Raw genomic sequence first — 19,571 nt, 5'->3', positions numbered from 1 at the left:
CAGGGTCCTGAGGCTCCAGGCTTCCCTCGTGGGTGCAGGGTCCTGAGGCTCCAGGCTTCCCTCGTGGGTGCAGGGTCCTGAGGCTCCAGGCTGTCCTCCACTAATTTGCCAGGCCACAAGCCGGGAGGTGGATGGGAAGCAGAGCAGCTGGAACACACACCAGCGCCCAAATGGGATCCCAGCACATGCAAGGTGAGGATTAACAACTACACCATCGTGCTGAGCCCAAGTAATAAAGTTTTTAAAGCAGGTAATCTGTCTGCATCCGAAAGGAATAAAACAAACAACTAGGATCTTCTCTGGCTGCTGGACATAAACAAAGCACTGATTTCATGGAAGATCCCATTGTCAAGAAGCAGACCACTAACTATAGAGTCTTTAAAACTATGTTTATTCTTTGAAAGACAGAGTGGCAGAAAGGGAGAGAGAGATATCTTTCATCTGCAGGTTCACTCCCTAAATGGCCACAACAGCCAAAGCTGGGCCAGGCTGGGGCCAGGAGTTTGCTTCCTTGTGGTGTCCCACAAGGGCTGCAGGAGCCCAAATACTCCAGTCACCTTTGGCTGCTTCCCAGGGAACATTAGCTAGATCAGAAGCAGAGTGGCCAAGAATCAGACCTGCGTTCTTGTCTGAGACATCGGCATGGACCTTGAAGAAACTGAAAACAATTATGTGCTAACAAGCCAGGCAGCTTACAGATTCACAGTCCTGCAAGGCTGTAAGAGAGGGGAGAAAGCAGCAAGCGAGTGCAGGTGCTGGAGCTGCTGCAGCCCAACACACTGCTCAGGCTGCAGAAACTGAGCTGGAATGAGGGAGTACTCACAGGCCTTCTTCCTTGATGATCTCCAGGAGCACCATGTGCGTGGTTTTGGACTTCCTTTTCTCATCCACTACAAGACCAAAGAGTGTCTGTTTGAACTTGGGCTTGCTCTCTCCAGCACCACCCAGTGTCCCACTTAACCTTACCTGAGTGATCTCTCACCCTATTCTTCCCACTTCCTACTTTGTCTCAGCTCCTGTTACATGACCACGTGTTTAGTGTCCCACTCTGGGGTCCCTGGGTTTCACTTGTTACTCGTGAACCACCAAGCATTTTAATTCAGTTCAAAATTTCCAAAGTAAAAGATGGGGCGGGGATGCTTGTATTCGATACAGCATTCTCATTTTAAAATAGTCTCATTTTTTCCGCCCCTCAACATCAAGATAGAGAATATACGATCTTCCTTGAACAAGAGACTGCGTTTACACAAGCTGCGAAGGACACTCCGTCGGGATTCAACCTCAAGTTTCTGAAGTTTGATCCCTGCACTCCATCTCCTCATGGAATAAAAAAATAAAAGGTCTCAAAAGTGTAAGAAACTGCTGAAATTCTCACTGAAAACAAAACCTCATCTCAATTAACTTCAAATTTCCTACCCATGACTTAAAAATAACTTGAGAACACTGAAAAGTGGAGATGAACCAATTTCCTGAGAATTAAAATCGGTATCAGGATAGCTCGTGGGATGGTCAATTAGTTCACCACCAGGGAAGGCAGTTGGCAGCGACTCTCAACAGTACCCACACTTGTCCTCTGAGCCAGTAGCCCGCCTCCCACAGGCTTCCACAAACAGAGACATATGGAAAGAGCTATTCTTAAATCATTGTTTGTAATAACCAAAAAAAGTGGCAACAACCCAAGGGGAACAGTGAAAAGAGAAGGGCAAAAACCCACCTTCCGCCTCAACACTGACATTCTGAAGCTCACTGGAAAGAGTCGCAATGACTTTCTGAGATTCTCTAAAAGCCAAGTGTCTGGCCACCCCTGAGTGACCTGCAGTGGTGACCAAAGACTCAAGTTGGTGGCAACGGGCCAGAACAGAGAACCCCAGCAGGCATGGGGAGCTTGCTAGGGAAGTCTGCATGCTGCCCAATGGCAAGCAAACAGGAATGAGATGACAAGAAACGACAAATACTCACCCTGGAGCCGAAGTCTAGCTGTATCCAAGGGGAAAAACACTGTCATTGCTGTCACGCTGCCCTGCAAAGTCAGAGGAGGCTTTAGTCACCCCAGCAGCACCAACACAACCAGGCAAACTTTTATTCTTTTTGTTTGTATTTACTTGAGAGGGAGAGACACTGAGAATGAAAGAGAGAGAAAAGACAGCCAGAGGTGGTTCTTCCATCTGCTGATTACTTCCCCCAGTGCTCACAACAGTCAGAAGCTGGGCCAGGTTAAAACCAGGTCCTGCTTATGGCCTGGGAGGGCACTGGAACATGACCCTGCAACCACATGGGAAACTTGGAACAAGATCCTGAGTCCTGGTTTGGGACCAGACCAGCTCTGACTACTGCAGAACCATCTGCTGGTTCACTCCCCAGAGAGTCACCAAGGCCAGGGCTGGGCAAGACAGAAGCCAAGAGCTTCATTCAGTTTGCATACATGGGTGGTGGGGGTCAGGATAGTTAGCCCATCTTCTGCTGCCATTAGCAGGTAGCTGGATCGGAAGTAGAGCGGCTAGAACATGAATCAGCACCTGCACGGGTTGCTGACGTCACAGGTGGTGGTTTCACCCATTAAGCTACAATGCCTAACCCAAACCCCAACTCTCAAATGAAAGAAAAGTATATTTATTAACAACAGGTCAAATAAAACTGTGAACAAATACTTGAAATATTTTAATCTATTGACATTCAATCTGTTGTTCCAACTTTTGTAGTTATATACTTAAACAGCAGAATTTAATTTTCTAGAAGAAATTTCCCCATCTCCGATACTGGAAAAGAAAATGTAGCAAGTCACTATAAATGACAAACTAATGAGCTGCAACCTGCACATCAGAGGCAGCAGGTGAATGAGTCTGGCCCTCCCACAGGGATGTACTGTTCCTAGTGCCCTCCAGTACTCCTTGAAAACAAAATCACCAGTAATTACTCACACACCCCTTTTCTCTGTACTTAATCTGAATATGCAGCAAAGCATGAAAGCCCATATAAGTATATTGTTATTTAAGTGTTTGCTGGTATTGATGGCGCAATAGCTTGGTGGCTAAATCCTCACCTTGCAATCACCAGCATCCCATATGAACGCCAGTTTGTGTCCCGGCTGCATCACTTCCCATGCTGCTCCCTGCTTGTGGCCTGGGAAAGCAGTCGAGGACGGCCCAAAGCCTTGGGATCCCACACCAACATGGGAGACCTGGAAGAAGCTCCTGGCTTTGAACTGGCTCAGCTCCAGCTATTGTGGACATTTGGGGAGTGAACCAGCGGAGTGGACAGAAGATCTTTCTGTCTCTCTTCTCTATCCTTCCCTTAAAAATAAATAAATCTTTTTTAAAAAGCATGCTGATGTTTTAAGTTAAACAATGACAATCTCTTTGCTAAAAATGCTACAAATTCACCCAAGGTAACACAACAATACTAATATCAAGGAAGAGGCCGGAGTTGAGATGCAATAGGTTAAACTGCTTGTGACATGGGCATCCTATACTGGAACACTGGCTCAAGTTCCGGCTGCTCTGCTTTCAGTGCAGTCCCCTGCTAGTGTTCCCGGGAAAGGCAACAGAAGGTGTGTCGGGAAGCTTGATCCACGGGGAGACTGAGAGTTCCTGCCTCCAGGCTAGCCCAGACCTGGGGTGTGAACCATCAAATGCAAGGTTGCTCTGCTCTCTCTCTGACGTTCTGCCTTTCAAACAATATGTATTGGGGTGGGCGGGAGGGAGAAGCAAAACCAAAACCATCTAGTCTTTCCAGTCCCAAGATCTTGAGGAAAGTATCAGCATGGAGCTCCGGGTTCAGCTTGCGGTTCAGGGCGCGGAGGCGAGCCCACTGGTGTGTACTCTCAGGCGTACTCTCGGAGCTCCAGGCTCCTCACCTATCATGCTTATATATAATGTTTTAATCATCCTGACAACTTGTAACTGGGTCAGCTTCAAAGATAAGTACAAACATTTGCAAGGCCTCTTATTGCTTTAAGTAGGTCAGCTTGACAAAGAACATGGTGCTACAACACAAGTATTCTTCAAAACTCAGATTAGACGCTTCCCCCGCTCCACCCATCAGGTTAGAACCGGCTGTTCATTTCTCCAGGGTCCCCTGCCACTTGCTCGCTCTCAGCACTTCTCCAGTGAGATCTAACTTCGATAAGAACATCTTTGTAGATCCTAGTTTCTCAATTAAATACTGTTCCATTTGCTCTAGTTTCCAATTATTTGGGGCTTTTTTTTTTAATGATTCCAACACAATTTTGTTTTCTAGTTAGGAGTTACTGCTATTCAATGTCTCCAGAAATACTAGATTCGCAGAGGCCCTTTGAATTGATGCTCCCGGCATCTTAACACACTTTGGAGGCATTCCTAAGGAAGGTAGGGTCTGGTAAGTTCTAGAAAACTCCTTCTGCTTGTTGTGGCTGTAGTTCGCCTCCCACTCACAAGGTACTACATGTCCATGCAGGGCGCTGTCCTGACAAGGCTGCCTCCCCCAGAAACGGCCAGCCCGGAAATGGTTTTTTCAAATAACTGTATCGCCTCCATCCTTCTTTGCTGCCAGCTTCAAGTAGACATTTGATAGCTCTGACACTCATGCTGTACTTACTTTGAAATCTTATGTAGAAACACAAAGATTAAGAGAATGTACCTGCAGTTCTCATTTGTCTATTCCCTGTTCAGGATATGTCAATATAAAAACTCAAACGCAGTAAAATGAAATACTAGTTATTTAAAATGTGTAAGTGACTGGAGCCTGGGTTGTGGCACCGTGAGTTAAGCCACCAGCTGTGATGCTGGCATCCATGTCAGAGTGCTGGTTTTAGTGCCGACTGTTCCATTTCTAATCCAGGCTCTTGCTAATGCGTCCGGGGAGGCTGTGGAAAGTTGAAAGTGTCGGACCCCTGGCAGCCAGGCGTGAGACCCAGATGGGGTTCCTGGCTGCTAGCTTTAACCTGGCCCAGACTCAGCTGTTGCAGTCATTTGGGGAGAGAATCAATGGATGGAAGATCTCTTTCTCTTTGTTGCTCTGCCTTCCAAACAAATATATTTTTTAATGTATTAGTAAGAGAATCAAGACTATCACTTGGAAATCATGATTGCCCCTTCGCCTTCACCAATGAGAACACAGTTTCATATATAAAAGCGTTACGTAGAAGAACAAAAAGGTGGATGAGGAGTTAAAAGGCCAGCAGAGGAGGGGACTCTGAAAGAAGGACCCACACAAGACAGGAGCGGTGGCACAGCAGCGCCCCGCGTGTGCTCATTCTGGTCCCTGCACCGGAGAGCATGTCACAGCACAGAGCAAGCTGTTTACCAGCTGCCTACAAATGAGGCAGACTGTTCTCGATTGCCTGCGCGGCCCCTAAGGATCCTCACAAGGACCGGAGGGAGACAAGAGTCATCCTCTGATGGACGGCCACATGAGCAAGACTCAAGCGCTAGTGTTGGCTTTGGAGATGGAGCAGAAGCCATAGCTAAGAATCACGTGTGCCGGGCCCAGCGGCGTGGCCTAGCGGCTAAACTCCTCGCCTTGAACGCACCGGGATCCCATATGGGCGCAGGTTCTAATCCCGGCGGCTCCACTTCCCATTCAGCTCCCTGCTTGTGGCCTGGGAAAGCAGTTGAGGACAGCCCAATGCATTGGGACACTGCACCCACGTGGGAGACCCAGAAGAGGTTCCAGATTCCGGGCTTCGGATTGGCGCGCATCAGCCCGTTGCAGCTCACTTGGGGAGTCAATCATCGGAGGGAAGATCTTCCTCTCTGTCTCTCCTCCTATGTGTATATCTGGCTGTAATAAAATGAATAAATCTTTAAAAAAAAAAAAGAATCACGTGTGCCTTCTGGGTGGGAGAGGCAAGGAAAGCGATGTCCGTCAGCTTCTACAGGGCACTGCACTTCCGCCGGCGCCTAGAGTGCGGCTCAGAGAATGTCTCTCCCACCTGTGCTCCTGTGTCACAGCAGCAGGAACCAGCACACTGGGTGGCTGCATGTGGCAGGGACCAACACTGGCAAGCACAGGGAGCCCTGGCCTGACCTCCAGGTTAGACCAGCTGCAGTCCGTGACGGAGGTGCCCAAGTCCTAGGGAACAACCCAGGAAATGGGCACCTGGAGGGCCCAGCTGCAAAAGGAAACTGCTTTTCTCCTCGGTCAGAGGCCCAGCCCGTCCTCTTGCAGGCAGCAGCAGGCCAGACAGGTAGGGGCAGGAGGAGGGTAGCAGCCGCAGAGTCTCACCCTCTTACAGGAGAGGAGACACACGTGTGGGGCTGTTCTCGGCTCTGTTAGAAGACTAAGCATGTGTAAGAGCATCACCAACTGGAGGCTGAAATGTGAACTACCGTTTCTAGCACTAGAGTGGCCTAAATACTGTGCTACGGAATACCTAGAAATGTTGAATAAAACATAACAAATACCAATGAAATATTTAGTTGAGTTCTCAAGAAAGTAAGGGAAATCCACTGTGGCCAGAAAAAAAAAAAGAGCAGAAACCCACAGGTTCTTGTATTTTGATTAGGTTAGTATTGTTCATTCCAGTTTGAGCGACTGAGGGCTTTTGTAAAAATGAAGGTGGAATTCACTTTATTACAATCAGCTATTTGGAAGTAGACCAGTAAAAGTATATTTACAGCACTGAACACTTTAAAGTGACTTTATGTTATATGAACTATACCTCAACTAGAAAGAAAACAGACATATTAAACTTCACACCAATCTAAGGAGGCGATGGCCTTCCCTCCGCTTCACAGGCCAGGAGGCTGCATCAAGCGCACGCCCGGGTCAAGCGGCAGGACTGGACTCTGAACACAGGGACCCTGGCTTCAAGCTCACCCTTCATCTCAACTGCAGTCAAAGTTTCCACAAAATTTCTAAATTGCATAGAAATAAAGATTAGGGGGTTTTTTCTTTTCTCAATACTAACATAAAACCTATTTTACATGGCAAACATGTTTTTGTGAACTTTAGTCTGCAAACCCGGCACACAGCCTGGCGTAGCACACACCCTGACCTTATTCATGGCTGTCTGAATGCGTGCCCCTACAATTTAACCTGATTAGCTACAAGGGGACACGTTTCAAATGCCAGCATTAAACCTGGAATGCAGCTGTTCTGTGCATCAGTGACTTGCTATATTTATCTCCTAACCGAGCAAATACAAGGATGATTGTTTTTCTACACAGCTATTACCTGAGGCAAAATATTTATTATATAACTGAGGCTCATGCCAAGCTGTACAAGCAGATGATTTTTCAGAAAAATCCTAACATGGTTTTCTTTCCCCCCTTAAGGATTGTATTCACTTACACAAAATCAGATAACCACAGTGGACAACACTGCGCGAAATAGGTACAAAATCAATGTTATTATTCTGAGTCCCGCAGCTCTGTAACGGTCTGAGTGGGAATTCTATCGCTAACAACAGTTACAATCCTTAAAAGAATCCATTTCCAGAGAAAGACTTTTCCTTTGTATCTACCAAACCACTTCCAGTTACAGCCGACTGCTCCCCTCCCAGCGCAGGGGAACAAGCTGCTCCCCCCACGGCTCACAGGCAGCTCTGGGGCCCCGTCCGGCAGTGGGGTCATCAGAGGTCAGCGCGGAGGGGGAGAACCAGACTCCTCACCCCACTTAGTCCTTAGCCGCCTTCAGTTACTATCCACATCACTTTTGATTTTACATATTCATCTCTTTCTCTTACTAAAAGCGTACACGGGGCCAGCACTGTGGCACACCAGCTTAAGCCTCGACTTGCAGTGCCAGTATCCTGTACAGGTGCTGGTCCTACTGATGGCTGCTCCACTTCTCATCCAGCTCCCCAATGATGCACCTGGGAAAACAGACAAAGATGGCCCAAGTAGTTTGGGTCCCTGCACCCACCACATGGGAGATCAGATGAAGCTCCTGGCTCCTGGCTTTCGGCCATGGCCACCATCTGGGCAATCAATCAGCAGAAGGAAGAACTCTCCCTGTCTCTCCTCTCTCTGTAACTTTGCCTTTCAAGTAAATTTTTTTTTTTAAGATTCACCCATCTTCATTACAAAGTCGGATATACAGAGAGAGGAGGAGAGACAGAGAGGAAGATCTTCCGTCCGCTGCTTCACTCCCCAAGCGACGGCAATGGCCGGTGCGCTGATCCGAAGCCGGGAACCAGGAACCTCTTCTGGGTCTCCCACGCGGGTGCAGGGTCCCAAAGCCTTGGGCTGTCCTCAACTGCCTTCCCAGGCCACAAGCAGGGAGCTGGATGGGAAGTGGAGCTGCCGGGATTAGAACCAGCGCCCATATGGGATCCTGGTACGTTCAAGGCGAGGACTTCAGCCGCTAGGCCACAGCGCCGGGCCCTCAAATAAATTTTTAGAAAATCTTTAAAAAGTACACACAACACACACACACACACACACACACACACACACATGCACACACACTCCAGGAAAGCCAAACAAGAAATTCTTAACAGTGATATCAAGGTTGAGGGAGAAAATAAAAAGTGAATTCCATTTCCTTTGCTGTGCTCCTCTATGATTTTTAAATAACCACCATGTACTAGCTTTAGCTTTGATGTGAGGAAAGAAGCAATTACAGGAAAAAAAAAAAGGACATCAGACTACAAGAGAATAATGTAGCCTGGCAAGCTTTAAAGTAAAATTTGGAGACCCCTGGAGGTCCAGAATCAAAATGACTGTTGTATCAGTTATGAAACAGTAAGCCACGATCTGCTGTTTCCATTCTCCTCTCACAGTGCCAAGTGACACTGTCCAGCGGCTACCTGTGCATGGGGCTGCGACAGATCGGAGCAGAGGCGAGAGGAGCCAGGCCTCTGCGCAGCCAGGCACCACAGTCCTACCACTACAAGGGAGCTTCAAAAAAAAAATCATCTATAGATTGAAAAAAAATCTTCTTAAGTAAACTTTAAAAAATTATTCTTATTGGAAAGGCAGAGTTACAGGGACAGAGCGAAAGTTCTTGCATCCATTGCTTCCCTGCCACGGCTGGAGACAGCCCAGATCCAAGCCAGGAACCCAGAGTCCCATCTGGTCTCCTGCATGAGTGGCAGGGACCCAAATACATCTGTTGCTTTTCCCAGCGACATCAGTATAGGGCTGGATAGGAAGTAGAGCAGCTGGGACTTGAACCATCTCACATGGGATGCCGGGGTCAAGGTGGAGGCTTAGCCCCCTCATACCGACATTTTTTATTTATTATTCCATTGTACCTAGTACTGCCATACTTTTAAGTTCCTTGGATTTTAATAAGCAAGCAATGAATTCCATACTTAATTCCCTTACCTTTGGAAGAAAATTTAAATAATTTCTTTTATTTTAAGTGCTTTAGTAGAGTAGCAAATGGTACTAGACAAAAGCCAATCAAAACAAACATAAAAGAGCTATTGTTTTGCCCTGAATATGACAATTAGGAAACTGACAAAATTAGAGAAGTGGGGGTGTGGGGAACAATCTGAAATCACTCCCGTACTCAGGCATCTGATAAAAGGGCCGGCCAATAGAGTTTTAGGAGGGGGCCATCCAAATAATCTCAAGCACCTAAACCTGAAAGACCAAAGCGAGACACAAACACTGCTTTAGCAAGGATGAGGAAAACCCACAGGATCTGCACATTCACTACCTACAGTAGCAAGGGCGAAGGGAGAGCCGAGAAGCTAAGCCATTAGCGACACAAGCAGAGTCACAGAGGTAGCTAGCTTTCGGAAATGACTTCCGCGTTCAACACAAGTCAGCGTGAGCCGATGACGCAGAACTAGCTACTCCCCCATCTGGATAGAAATGGTATTGCACATACTTAACAAAAATTCGACCACGAAGAAATCACTGCAGCATGCTGTATTTAGTGGTTAGGGAGCACGTTGAGGGAGCAGCCACAGCAGTGAAGGAATAAAAAGATTCACATTTTGGGATTGGTGCAATGACTCATTGGCTAAATTCTTGCCTTGTATGTGCCAGGATCCCATATAGGTGCTGGTTTGCATCCCGTCTGCCCCACTTCCCATCCAGCTCCCTGCCTGTGGCCTGGGACAGCAGTCGAGGATGGCCCAAAACCTTGGGACCCTGCACCTGCATGGGAGACCTGGAGGAGGCTCCTGGCTCCTGGCTTTGGATCAGCTCAGCTCCAGCCAATGCGGCCACTTGGGGAGTGAAGCAGCGGACAGATCTTTCTGTCTGTAAATCTGTCTTTTCAATAAGTAAATAATTAAATCTTTTAAAAATCTACATTTGTGGGCTAGAAGACAAATAAAAGCGGCAAGCAGGTAAACAGCAATCACTTGCAGTCTCAGTTCCGGGGGCTCAGGCTGTTTTGTGAGCAGGTCCACAGCGAGAAGCTGTGTGCCTTGGGAGTGCATCACACCGACATTGCAGGTATGTGCCCAAAGTGCCCATGGGCCAGCCTGGCCAAGCCACTCAGTGTCCCTCTTTCCGCTGTTCTTCTCTGGGTGGGAATGCAAATTCTTGTCCAAGAGTCCCAGGGACCATCTCACAGGGTCAGGGCTGTGCCTGCCCTCGCTTTACAGCTGAGGAAACAGGCAGAGACAGGTTGGTTACTTGCTCAAAGTCACACATGCGGGTAGTGGCAAGCTGGGACTTGAACTCAGGCAAGTCTGGCTTCAGAGTCCAAACCCTTAGTCATTTGTTAACACTGTCTGCCTCGCCGAAGTTGTGAGATGTGAAAATACATGTTAACAGGTGCAGAGAAATTAAGGAATTCTAAGTGCTAAGTGTCATTAAGCTCAACAGTAACACAAATAAGCAGCATAAGAAGTTAGACAACACAGCAGCGGACACAGCTATTAACAGCTCCCATGCAGGGGCCCCGATTTGTGTCAGGCAATGGAAAAGCTGCTTGGTTTGATTATTGTTCACAACCACCCTGGTAGACAATCCCATTTTACAAATCAGAGTAGGAGTCAACTGGATCTGGAAACACAGGATCTTGTCTCTAATCTGAAACTCGACGAGCGACAGAGAGAAGACGCTGAACCTGGGTCTGACATGAGGATGGCCCCGGGTACTTGACCCACTGACCACTGCCTTTCAGGTCGTGGGTTCCAGCAGGAAGCTGGAATTAGCAGCAGAGTTGGGAATGGGACCTGGTCACTCCAATACGGGATACAGGCGACCGAGGCCAAACGCCAGCCCTGTGTCTGATCAACTTGAGCGCAAACTCCTTTTCGTAACAGTTTCATACACTTCACATCCTTCCACTGACGCACCGCCTTTCACTCCAGTCAAGCTGAACCAGGCGACGTTCCCCAGATGCGGATTCAGACAGGAGGGCTCTTGAAGGTGCTTGGTGTTCTGTCCCCCCTCCTGAGCTTTGCTTAGTAACTCCCACTCTTCCTCTAACACGTGAGCCTTGACAACTTGCCATCTCCATGGGTACAGCTCCCCACTTCTGGCTTGGACCCACCAGAGGCTTGTTCATGCCCTGCCACACACTGAGTAGTTTTTGAGGATAGGAGCTCTCTGTCCTTTTTATTGAGAAGGCCTTGAAGAGCAAACCAACCAGTCCTTTTACTTGATTTCTGCATGGGAAATTGTCCTGAACACGTGAACTGCATGAGCTTCAGAGCAAGAGAATCAGGCCGGATTTGCTTCTCTGAAACTGTCTGGAGAAAAGCGATCTGCAGACCTGGTTACCTTGTTCTAGAAACTTGTGTGCTTGGGCACTGCCAGGATCATGGGCAGTGACACATGGAACACAGGACAGAGGAGGACTCTCCTGTCATCTTAGGGTCCAAAAATGTACTCTTAAATATTTATTTATTTATTTATTTATTTTTTAATTTATTTTATTTTAATTACAAAGTCAGATATACTGAGAGGAAGAGAGATAGAGAGGAAGTGGAGCTGCCGGGATTAGAACCAGCGGCCATATGGGATCAAGGCGAGGACCTTAGCCACTAGGCCACGCTGCCAAGCCCCTTAAATATTTATTTTTATCGCAAAGTCTGATATAGAGAGAGGAGGAGAGACAGAGAGGAAGATCTTCCATCCAATGATTCACTCCTCAAGTGGTCACAACAGCTGGAGCTGAGCTGATACAAAGTCAGGAGCCAGGAGCCTCTTCAGGGTCTCCCACATGGGTGCAAGGTCCCAAGGCTTTGGGTCGTCCTCAACTGCTTTCCCAGGCCACAAGCAGGGAGCTGGATGGGAAATGGGACCACCAGAATACGAACCGGTGACTATATGGGATCCCAGTGCGTGCAAGGTGAGGGCTTTAGCCACTGCGCAGACCCTAACATTTTTTAAAGATTTATTTATTTTTGTTTGAAAGGCAGAGTTACAGAGAGAGGAGAGACAAAGACCAGCCACTGGCTTCCTCCCCAGATGGTTGCAATGGCCAGAGTTGGGATGATTTGAAGCCATGAGCCCGGAGTTTCTTCTGAGTCTCCCATGTGGCTGCAGGATCCCAAGGACTTGAGCATCTTCTGCTGCTTTCCCAGGTACATTAGAGGGAGCTGGATCGGAAGTGGAGCAGTTGGGACTCAAACTGCCATCCATAGAGGATGACAGTGCTGCAGGCGAAAGCTTCACCTACTATACCACAGTAATAGACCCCTGATGTTTTTTAATAAAATTACTTATTTGTAAAGCAGGGTGTGTGTGAGAGAGAGAGAGAGAGAGAGAGAGAGAGAGAGAGAGAGAGAGAGAGAGAGATATCTACCTACTCACTGTCTAGGTCTGGGCAAGGCAGAAACCAGGAGGCACAAACTCCAACCTGATCTTCCAAATGGACATGGGGACCCCTGGACCAGGCCATCTTTTGCTGCCTTCCTGGGCAGAAAACTGGACACAAAGCAGCAGACCAGACCTCAAACTGGCAGTCTGATATGGGATGCCAGCAAAGTACGTTTGAATTTCTTAAGAGTCACTGTTTATCCAATGATTCTTTTAAAGTATGAATTACGCAAATATAAAAGGGGAAAAACGAGATGTCCTTTGAAAGTTACTGATTAATTATTCACATGACAATTCCAAAGTCCATTTGGGAGTAAAAACTACCCTAAGCAATTCCAACAATCCAGTTTTTCAATTCCAGCCCAAAAGAACCGTTTCACTTGATCTTAGCCAAAAGACTGAGAGGCAATAGAAAACCATTCCTATTTACAATTGTACACTTCTAGAATTAAACATCTATCTTTCAAAACCAATCTAGTGAGAGCTAAAATCATAGAATTATAACTCAAATTGGAAGTAATATTTGAAGACACTGATTCTATCATCTGATCATCACCCAACAGAGCTACAGCATTTCCTGACATAAGGTAATGCATTTCTGACAACCTCAAATTGTCGATAGTTATCTCAAGGTGTGATGTCAAGTGCTAAACACCACTCTTGTCTTTTTAAAAAGACCCCTATATATATTCCTCACACTACACCTGACGTGAGAGGAAAGGTCAGAAGGCAGTGAATAAGCACCCACGAAATGTCAACTCAAAAAGGCTGTCAGTAAAGACATCACCAGGGCCCGGCACAATAGCGTAACGGTTAAGGTCCTCGCCTTGAACTCGCCGGGATCCCATATGGGCGCCGGTTCTAATCCGGTAGCTCCACTTCCCATCCAGCTCCCTGCTTGTGGCCTGGAAAAGCAGCTGAGGACGGCCCAATGCATTGGGACACTGCACCCGTGTGGGAGACCCAGAAGAGGTTCCAGGTTCCTGGCTTCGGATCGGCGTGCACCGGCTGCTGCGGCTCACTTGGGGAGTGAATCATTGGACAGAAGATCTTCCTCTCTGTCTCTCCTCCTCTCTGTATATCTGACTTTGTAATAAACTGAATAAATCTTTAAAAAAAAAAAAACAATTCTGTACCATCCAATGCAATCGTCCCTTAACAACCATCTATCAACTGCCACGTTTTAGGGGGTGAAATTTATCATTTTGGTAGCCACAAGAAGAAAGTGGGGGCCATGTGGTGTGGACTAACCTTAACACACATGTGTGCAAAAAAAAAAAAAACCCTGTGAGACCCACTCTTCAGTGTGACAATTTAAAATAATAATAAAACACACAGCAACTTTTCATTCAGCTATGTGCCAGGTACAGTACTGTCGAGACCAGTCAATGGCTCAATGGATAAATCCTCGCCTTATAAGCACTGGGATCACAACAGGCACTGGTTCATGTCCCAGCTGCTCCACCTGAGTGGGAGTATTGGAAGAGGCTCCTGGCTTCTGGCTTTAGATCAGCTCAACTTTGGCTGTTGCAGCACTTGAGGAATGAACCAGTTGACAGAAGATCTCTCTACCTCTCTTTCTCTCTGTGTATCTTCCTTTGCAATAAAAATAAATAAATCTTGAGAGCAGAAAGAAAAAACTACTCTATAGAAGTTCATATATTAGATAACCTGACATAGTTTAGGGGAGAAAAAAAATTAGGAGGTAGCGAGGAGGAAAAACAAAAAAACCCAGAATCGTCTTTGTAGATTAACTAGAAATACATTATTTACACCCTGTTCGTCCTCTATCCCTCACTGGCCCGCGTCACTCTCTAACCAAGCTCAGCTGTCTGTGGTCCTGGCCCAAACCCAACCAACTACCTGTTTCTGCAAATGGGGTTTTACTGCAACCCAGCTGCAGCCAGTCACTTGCTTGCTGTCTGCAGCTCAAGCATGGACCATCTACTCCCTTAGGCAACCCTCTGTGACATTATCGAGAATAATTTGCCTTTGTTTCTCCTTACTCACAGGTCGTCTGACTGCCTCATTAGAAAAAAGAAAAACCCTAGGGGTCGGCATGACAGCTTATATGGCTAATCCTCTATCTTGCAAGCGACAGGATTCCATGATGGCACTGGATTGTGTTCAGCTGCTCCACTGTTCATCCAGCTCCCTGTTTACGGCCCAAAGCTGTGGGACCGGCACCCGCGTGGTAATCCCAGAAGTGCTTGCCTCCCTGCTTCAGCTCAGCTCAGCTCTGGCGATTCTAGCCATTTGGCAGGGTACCAGCAGACAGATCTGTCTCTCTTTCAGTAAGGGTGGTGAATGGAGGGCATTCACCATGAGGAATTCACTCTCCCCGTTCTATGGGAATTGTGCTCCGACAATTCACCCTATCTCTCTACTGAAGCCAGCCTCCTGGACGAACCAACAGGATGAACCCAGGGCTTGTCCCTCAGTGCTCCCCTTCCTGGAGCAGCGGGCCCACACCCTTCTCCCTGAGGCATCTGGCACAGCGCACTGTTGTAGACTCCCTCCAATCCCCAGTGCCACCAAGCTGGGCCAAGTCACCGCCATTACCCTTTACTCTCAACACTCTCCCCTTCAGGTGGAGGCTGATCCCGTTTGGTCCACTTGAGAGAACCCATCGCCCCTAGTGTCTGCTGCTCCGGACCCATCCGCAAGCAATGTGGTGCCAGGGCCGTCCCAGCACCTTTATGCCAGCTGGTGGGAATGAACCAGGACTTGCGGATCAGGCACTGGGGTGAAACATTGTGTCATCCAATGGGCGGAAGGGTGAGGCTTGCAGGGAGTTGGGGTTCAGCTCAGATGAGCAAATACTATGCTCACAGTGATGTTCCTGGGCGCAAGGTGCACGTGTCGGCAGGAAGCGCAGACCGAGGGAGAGGAGGGCAGTTGTTCAAGCCAAGTGTGGGTGGAAAGTTTCAGAGAAAAGTGGCTTGAAATGGTACCTAGGCAGACGGGCCAAGAACCAACAGCTCACGTCCTCACAAGGACTGCAACCCTGATCTCATTTTAACAAGAGAAAGACAAAAAGCCCGATCTAAAAAAAAAAAAAAAAAAAATCACCCCTCTGACTCCTTCCCAGGTGTTATCGGCGGGATTGGCAGAGCTGTCACTAGGGTCGACATGGGGAGGACCGGTCACCGCTCCGACAGCCTGAGGGGCTCTGTGTACCCCATCACCAGAGGGGGGCCCTACCCCGAGGTAACCTCCCCCCATGGCCCCTTCCTCAGCGACCCAGTCAGGGAGGCGCCCCCCACCCGCGAGGTCGCCCTCCCGTGCCCATCCCCCGCCCTTTTCCCGGCTCTCGCTGGGGGGAGCCCCCAAAAGGCCCCGCACCCCACTGCGATCCGGGGCGCGAAACCCCCGCCTCACCACGGCTCCGGCCACGGCGTGGACCAGGCTTTCGTAGGACAGCACCGAGGCCATCGGAGCGGCTCCCCTGCACTGCAGGACAAACTTTCCCAGCCGGTGCGGCCCCGCGGGGAAAGAGAAGAGACCTCGTCGCCCAGGGCCAAATCGCCGCCAGCCCCACCCCCTCAGGCCGGGCCGCCTCCTCCTGGACAACCGCTTCCGGGTCGCCGGGCGCCCTCTGCCGCCCGCGCGGGCAGCGCCTGACGGGGCGGGCGTTCCCTCACGTTCTCTGGCACCGCGGCCTCTCTCGGTGAAGAGGGAAACTGTGACCGGGGGAAGTGCTCCCTCCGGAGCGACCCTGGAGCGTCAGGTCTCCACGTTTCTCCTCGCGGGTTCCCTCCACTGTGCAGCGACATTAAGATCGGCACTTCCACTTGCTTTGCGGACTAAATAGCCCATTTACGTAGACCTGTCTGAAACACTCTGAGAAACTAGAAAACGCATCCAACCTGCACTCTGTCGGCTTTGTGAGACAGGCCGCTTCACAACATCTTGTTTGCAATGATCACTTTACCACGTGCCGCACTCGGTCCTTCAACGCCTTGCATCACCCTGAATAGCAATGTGCAACTCGGTCATTTCTGCACACAGACCCCCGCTCAGCATTTAACAACTTGGAGCTGTAGTGAGCACAAGCCATATGAGAGGACGAGACATACTTAGTTTGGTATCTCTTTTTAAAAAATGATTGATTGATATATATATATTTGAAACGCAGTAAAACGGAGAAAATAGAATTTCCACCCGCTGGGTGACTCCCTAAATGGCCACAACTGTCAGGACTCAGCTGCACTGAAGTCAAAAACATCTTGTGCTTGCTTTCAGTAGCACTTCCAGCAGGCAGCTAAATCACGACCACACAGGACAGGAAGTCATTCAGACGGTGGCAAAGTTTAAGTTGAAGTCTCCTCTCACAGGCCCCTTAAACTGGGTACAATCAGAGCACACAGGATTATGCAAAAAAAAAAAAAAAAAAGTAGCAGCACACTTTAACTTCCATCTCAACTTCTATAAGATACTACTGCCCAAGAAAAGACAGGCTGAACTGAAAATATCTTAGAACCATTCTAGAAGGAGGTATTGGTGCCAGTGAAGATGCTGCATGGGACTTCGCATCCTAGGAGTGCTGGGTTGGAGTCCTGGCTTTGCTTCTGATGCCAGCAGCTGAGGGCTCAAGGGAGGCCTGAATCAAACTTCTGGTTCCTGGTCTCAGCCTGACCCAGCCCGGGTTGTTGTGGCCATTTGCAGAATGAGCTAGCAGGCTGAACACCTGTCACCCTACCTTTCTCTATCAACCAGTCTAAAAAATCATCCTGCAGAGTACAGGTGTTCAGTAGAACTCAAAAGCTGATGAGAAGGACCCTCTCTTCAGGAAAAGAAAAAACTGGAAGCCATCGTCTCACCCACTTTTCCCCATCCCAATAAGTGGTCCACGTGGGCAGTCATCTATCTCAACTACATAAATACCCTCTGACTTCTGAGATATTGGAGAATTGCTTTCTCACATATTACAATTATGTGTCTTAAGGCAGCTCAGAATTATATAAGCCTCAAATTCTGTGACACTGTACAGAACATTCATGGCCATTCTACACACTCATGTTGACAGTGCACTCACACAAGCCTAGTTAGTACCGGCATTCTGTGCTATGTTGCCTGTCAGCCTACACTGCATTCATTGCCTTTCAACGTGTCCTGGAAACTGGGCTCTTTTTACCAGACACCCAGGTCCTCAGAGCATCATGCATTTGCTTATGTTATTTCTATTCATTTCTTCACTTCTTTAAAGACCCCAATTTCAAAATTAGGATTCCTTGACATTAAAATCCTATTGCTAGACAATGGTGTAGAAAAATCAGATTTACACTCCATGTATTGAACATGCTGGCATTCCTGGGGCAATGCCGTTTTTGAGTTCTGGTCCTCTGGCTTTCCATCAAGCTTCCGCTAATGAGCCTGGGTAGGCAACAAGATGGCCCACATACATTCTGGCTTCAGTCAGCCCCAGTACTGGACACTGCAACTCAAGAGTCAGTGAGTGGATCTTTTTCACACTCATCCTTTCAAAAGAAAAAAAAAAGTTCACAAAACAAAAACCCCTGGTTGCTGGGATGGGACATCTATCTAACTCATTCCATTCAAATGTGCATGTCAGGTCTCAGCTGAGCAAGAATCAATCTTAGAACACGTTAGTTTAGAACTCTGAAACAAGATTGGCTACTGGAGAACCCCAGATCTACAGATATGGTACCAATCAACTGAAGGTTCTCACTTGTGAAATGGAGTGTGGCAGTAAGGGTACTCACCTTATCATTAACACAGCTTCAACAAGACCGCAAACAAAACCTGGCTAAGAATCTTTGCTACTTATTTGCTAGCGGGCTGTGCGCTCGTGTGTTGTGTAACCTTAGGTGTCAGCAGTAAAGGTGTCTCACCTTTACTCCATCACACTACTAATGGATAAAGCAGACCTCCAGATGGCGACACAGGGACACAGCTATGCACTGTATACTTTCCAACTTACTTAGCGCTACAGCTAAGAAAGACGTCAGTACATGAACTAGCAACCAGTAAAGAATGAAAAGCAATGCCGATTCTACCAGGATGGCCATCTCTTCCTGCTCCCTTGGGTTTAAAGAGGGCCAGAGCAGCTTTTGGACTTGAACTCAAGTCACCTTATGAACGACTAACATGTTCACCTCTACACAGCGACCTGCTACAAAGTAAACCCTTTAACTTAAGCTAGTGTATCTTTAGGCACCCTTGCTAATAGCAATTAATCAGCTGTAGCCTACTCTCCGTACCTAGCAACTACCCTGAGCACTGTAGACATGGAGAGACAATGTGGGAAAAGGGGGGAGCAAAGTAAACATGCACGTTTTGAAATTGTGTTTTATTTTGACATAACTAGAAATGTCCAGTAATTTTAAGCAGAAGCAAACTCCACCTTCCTGACTCAGCATCAGTACAAGGACAGAATGTTTCTGGTTTGATTAGAAGTGATGCTAAATCTTTATGAAAATGAAGACAATTTAAAAGTCTGAAAGTACATGAACACATTTCCAGAAAAACAAGTTTACTTTCGCCTGTTTAAGCGAATATGGAATTACTAGAATATACTCAGGTAACATAATGAAATCAAGTAAGGAATCCAGATTAAACTGGTCTTCTTGAGTTAAGCACAGCACACACTGAAAATTTTGAGAAAGAACACACATTAACAAAAAGAATGCTGGCAAGCCCAAATGCAAGTTTAGTGTTTTAACGGATTTATAAAAACCATGCTCTATTAGCATACACTTTTTCTCATTAATATAACAGATGCCATTTCCGTCTGCTTCTGAAGAGCCAAGGGTAGGAGCCTGAAGATTTCAGAGGGGTGCCATTGTAGGAATACACTTCCTGGGATTTATCCTCATTTTCCTTATCTTTGGAGGAAGGAGGGAGAAAGGCAGAGGTGGTGATATGGTTGCATTATTTAAGAAACGATGAATAGGA

The 19,571-nt window shown here is 47.6% G+C and overlaps 1 protein-coding gene across 2 annotated transcripts in view; it reads right to left on the bottom strand.

Annotated features, from left to right (window-relative positions):
- Window positions 1–16,272, bottom strand: part of SLC25A17 (solute carrier family 25 member 17) — a 34,983-nt gene extending 18,711 nt beyond the window's left edge. The window contains exons 1-3 of one of the 2 annotated variants that reach the window (XM_058673406.1): window positions 16,035–16,268; window positions 1,960–2,020; window positions 824–890 (exon numbers count right to left, since the gene is read on the bottom strand). In XM_058673406.1, coding sequence (XP_058529389.1) covers window positions 824–890; window positions 1,960–2,020; window positions 16,035–16,088 — 182 coding nt within the window. In that variant the 5' untranslated portion in view covers window positions 16,089–16,268. Of the gene's footprint in view, window positions 1–823; window positions 891–1,959; window positions 2,021–16,034 lie in introns of both variants that reach the window. The other variant, XM_058673407.1, reaches the window with a different exon arrangement.
- Window positions 16,273–19,571: the final 3,299 nt, after the last annotated feature.

The sequence above is a fragment of the Ochotona princeps genome, chromosome 15 (assembly GCF_030435755.1).
Source record: "Ochotona princeps isolate mOchPri1 chromosome 15, mOchPri1.hap1, whole genome shotgun sequence".
Classification (NCBI taxonomy): Eukaryota; Metazoa; Chordata; class Mammalia; order Lagomorpha; family Ochotonidae; genus Ochotona; species Ochotona princeps.
The sequence above is the reverse complement of the archived record's forward strand: the minus strand, read 5'-3'. Positions and strand labels throughout refer to the sequence as shown.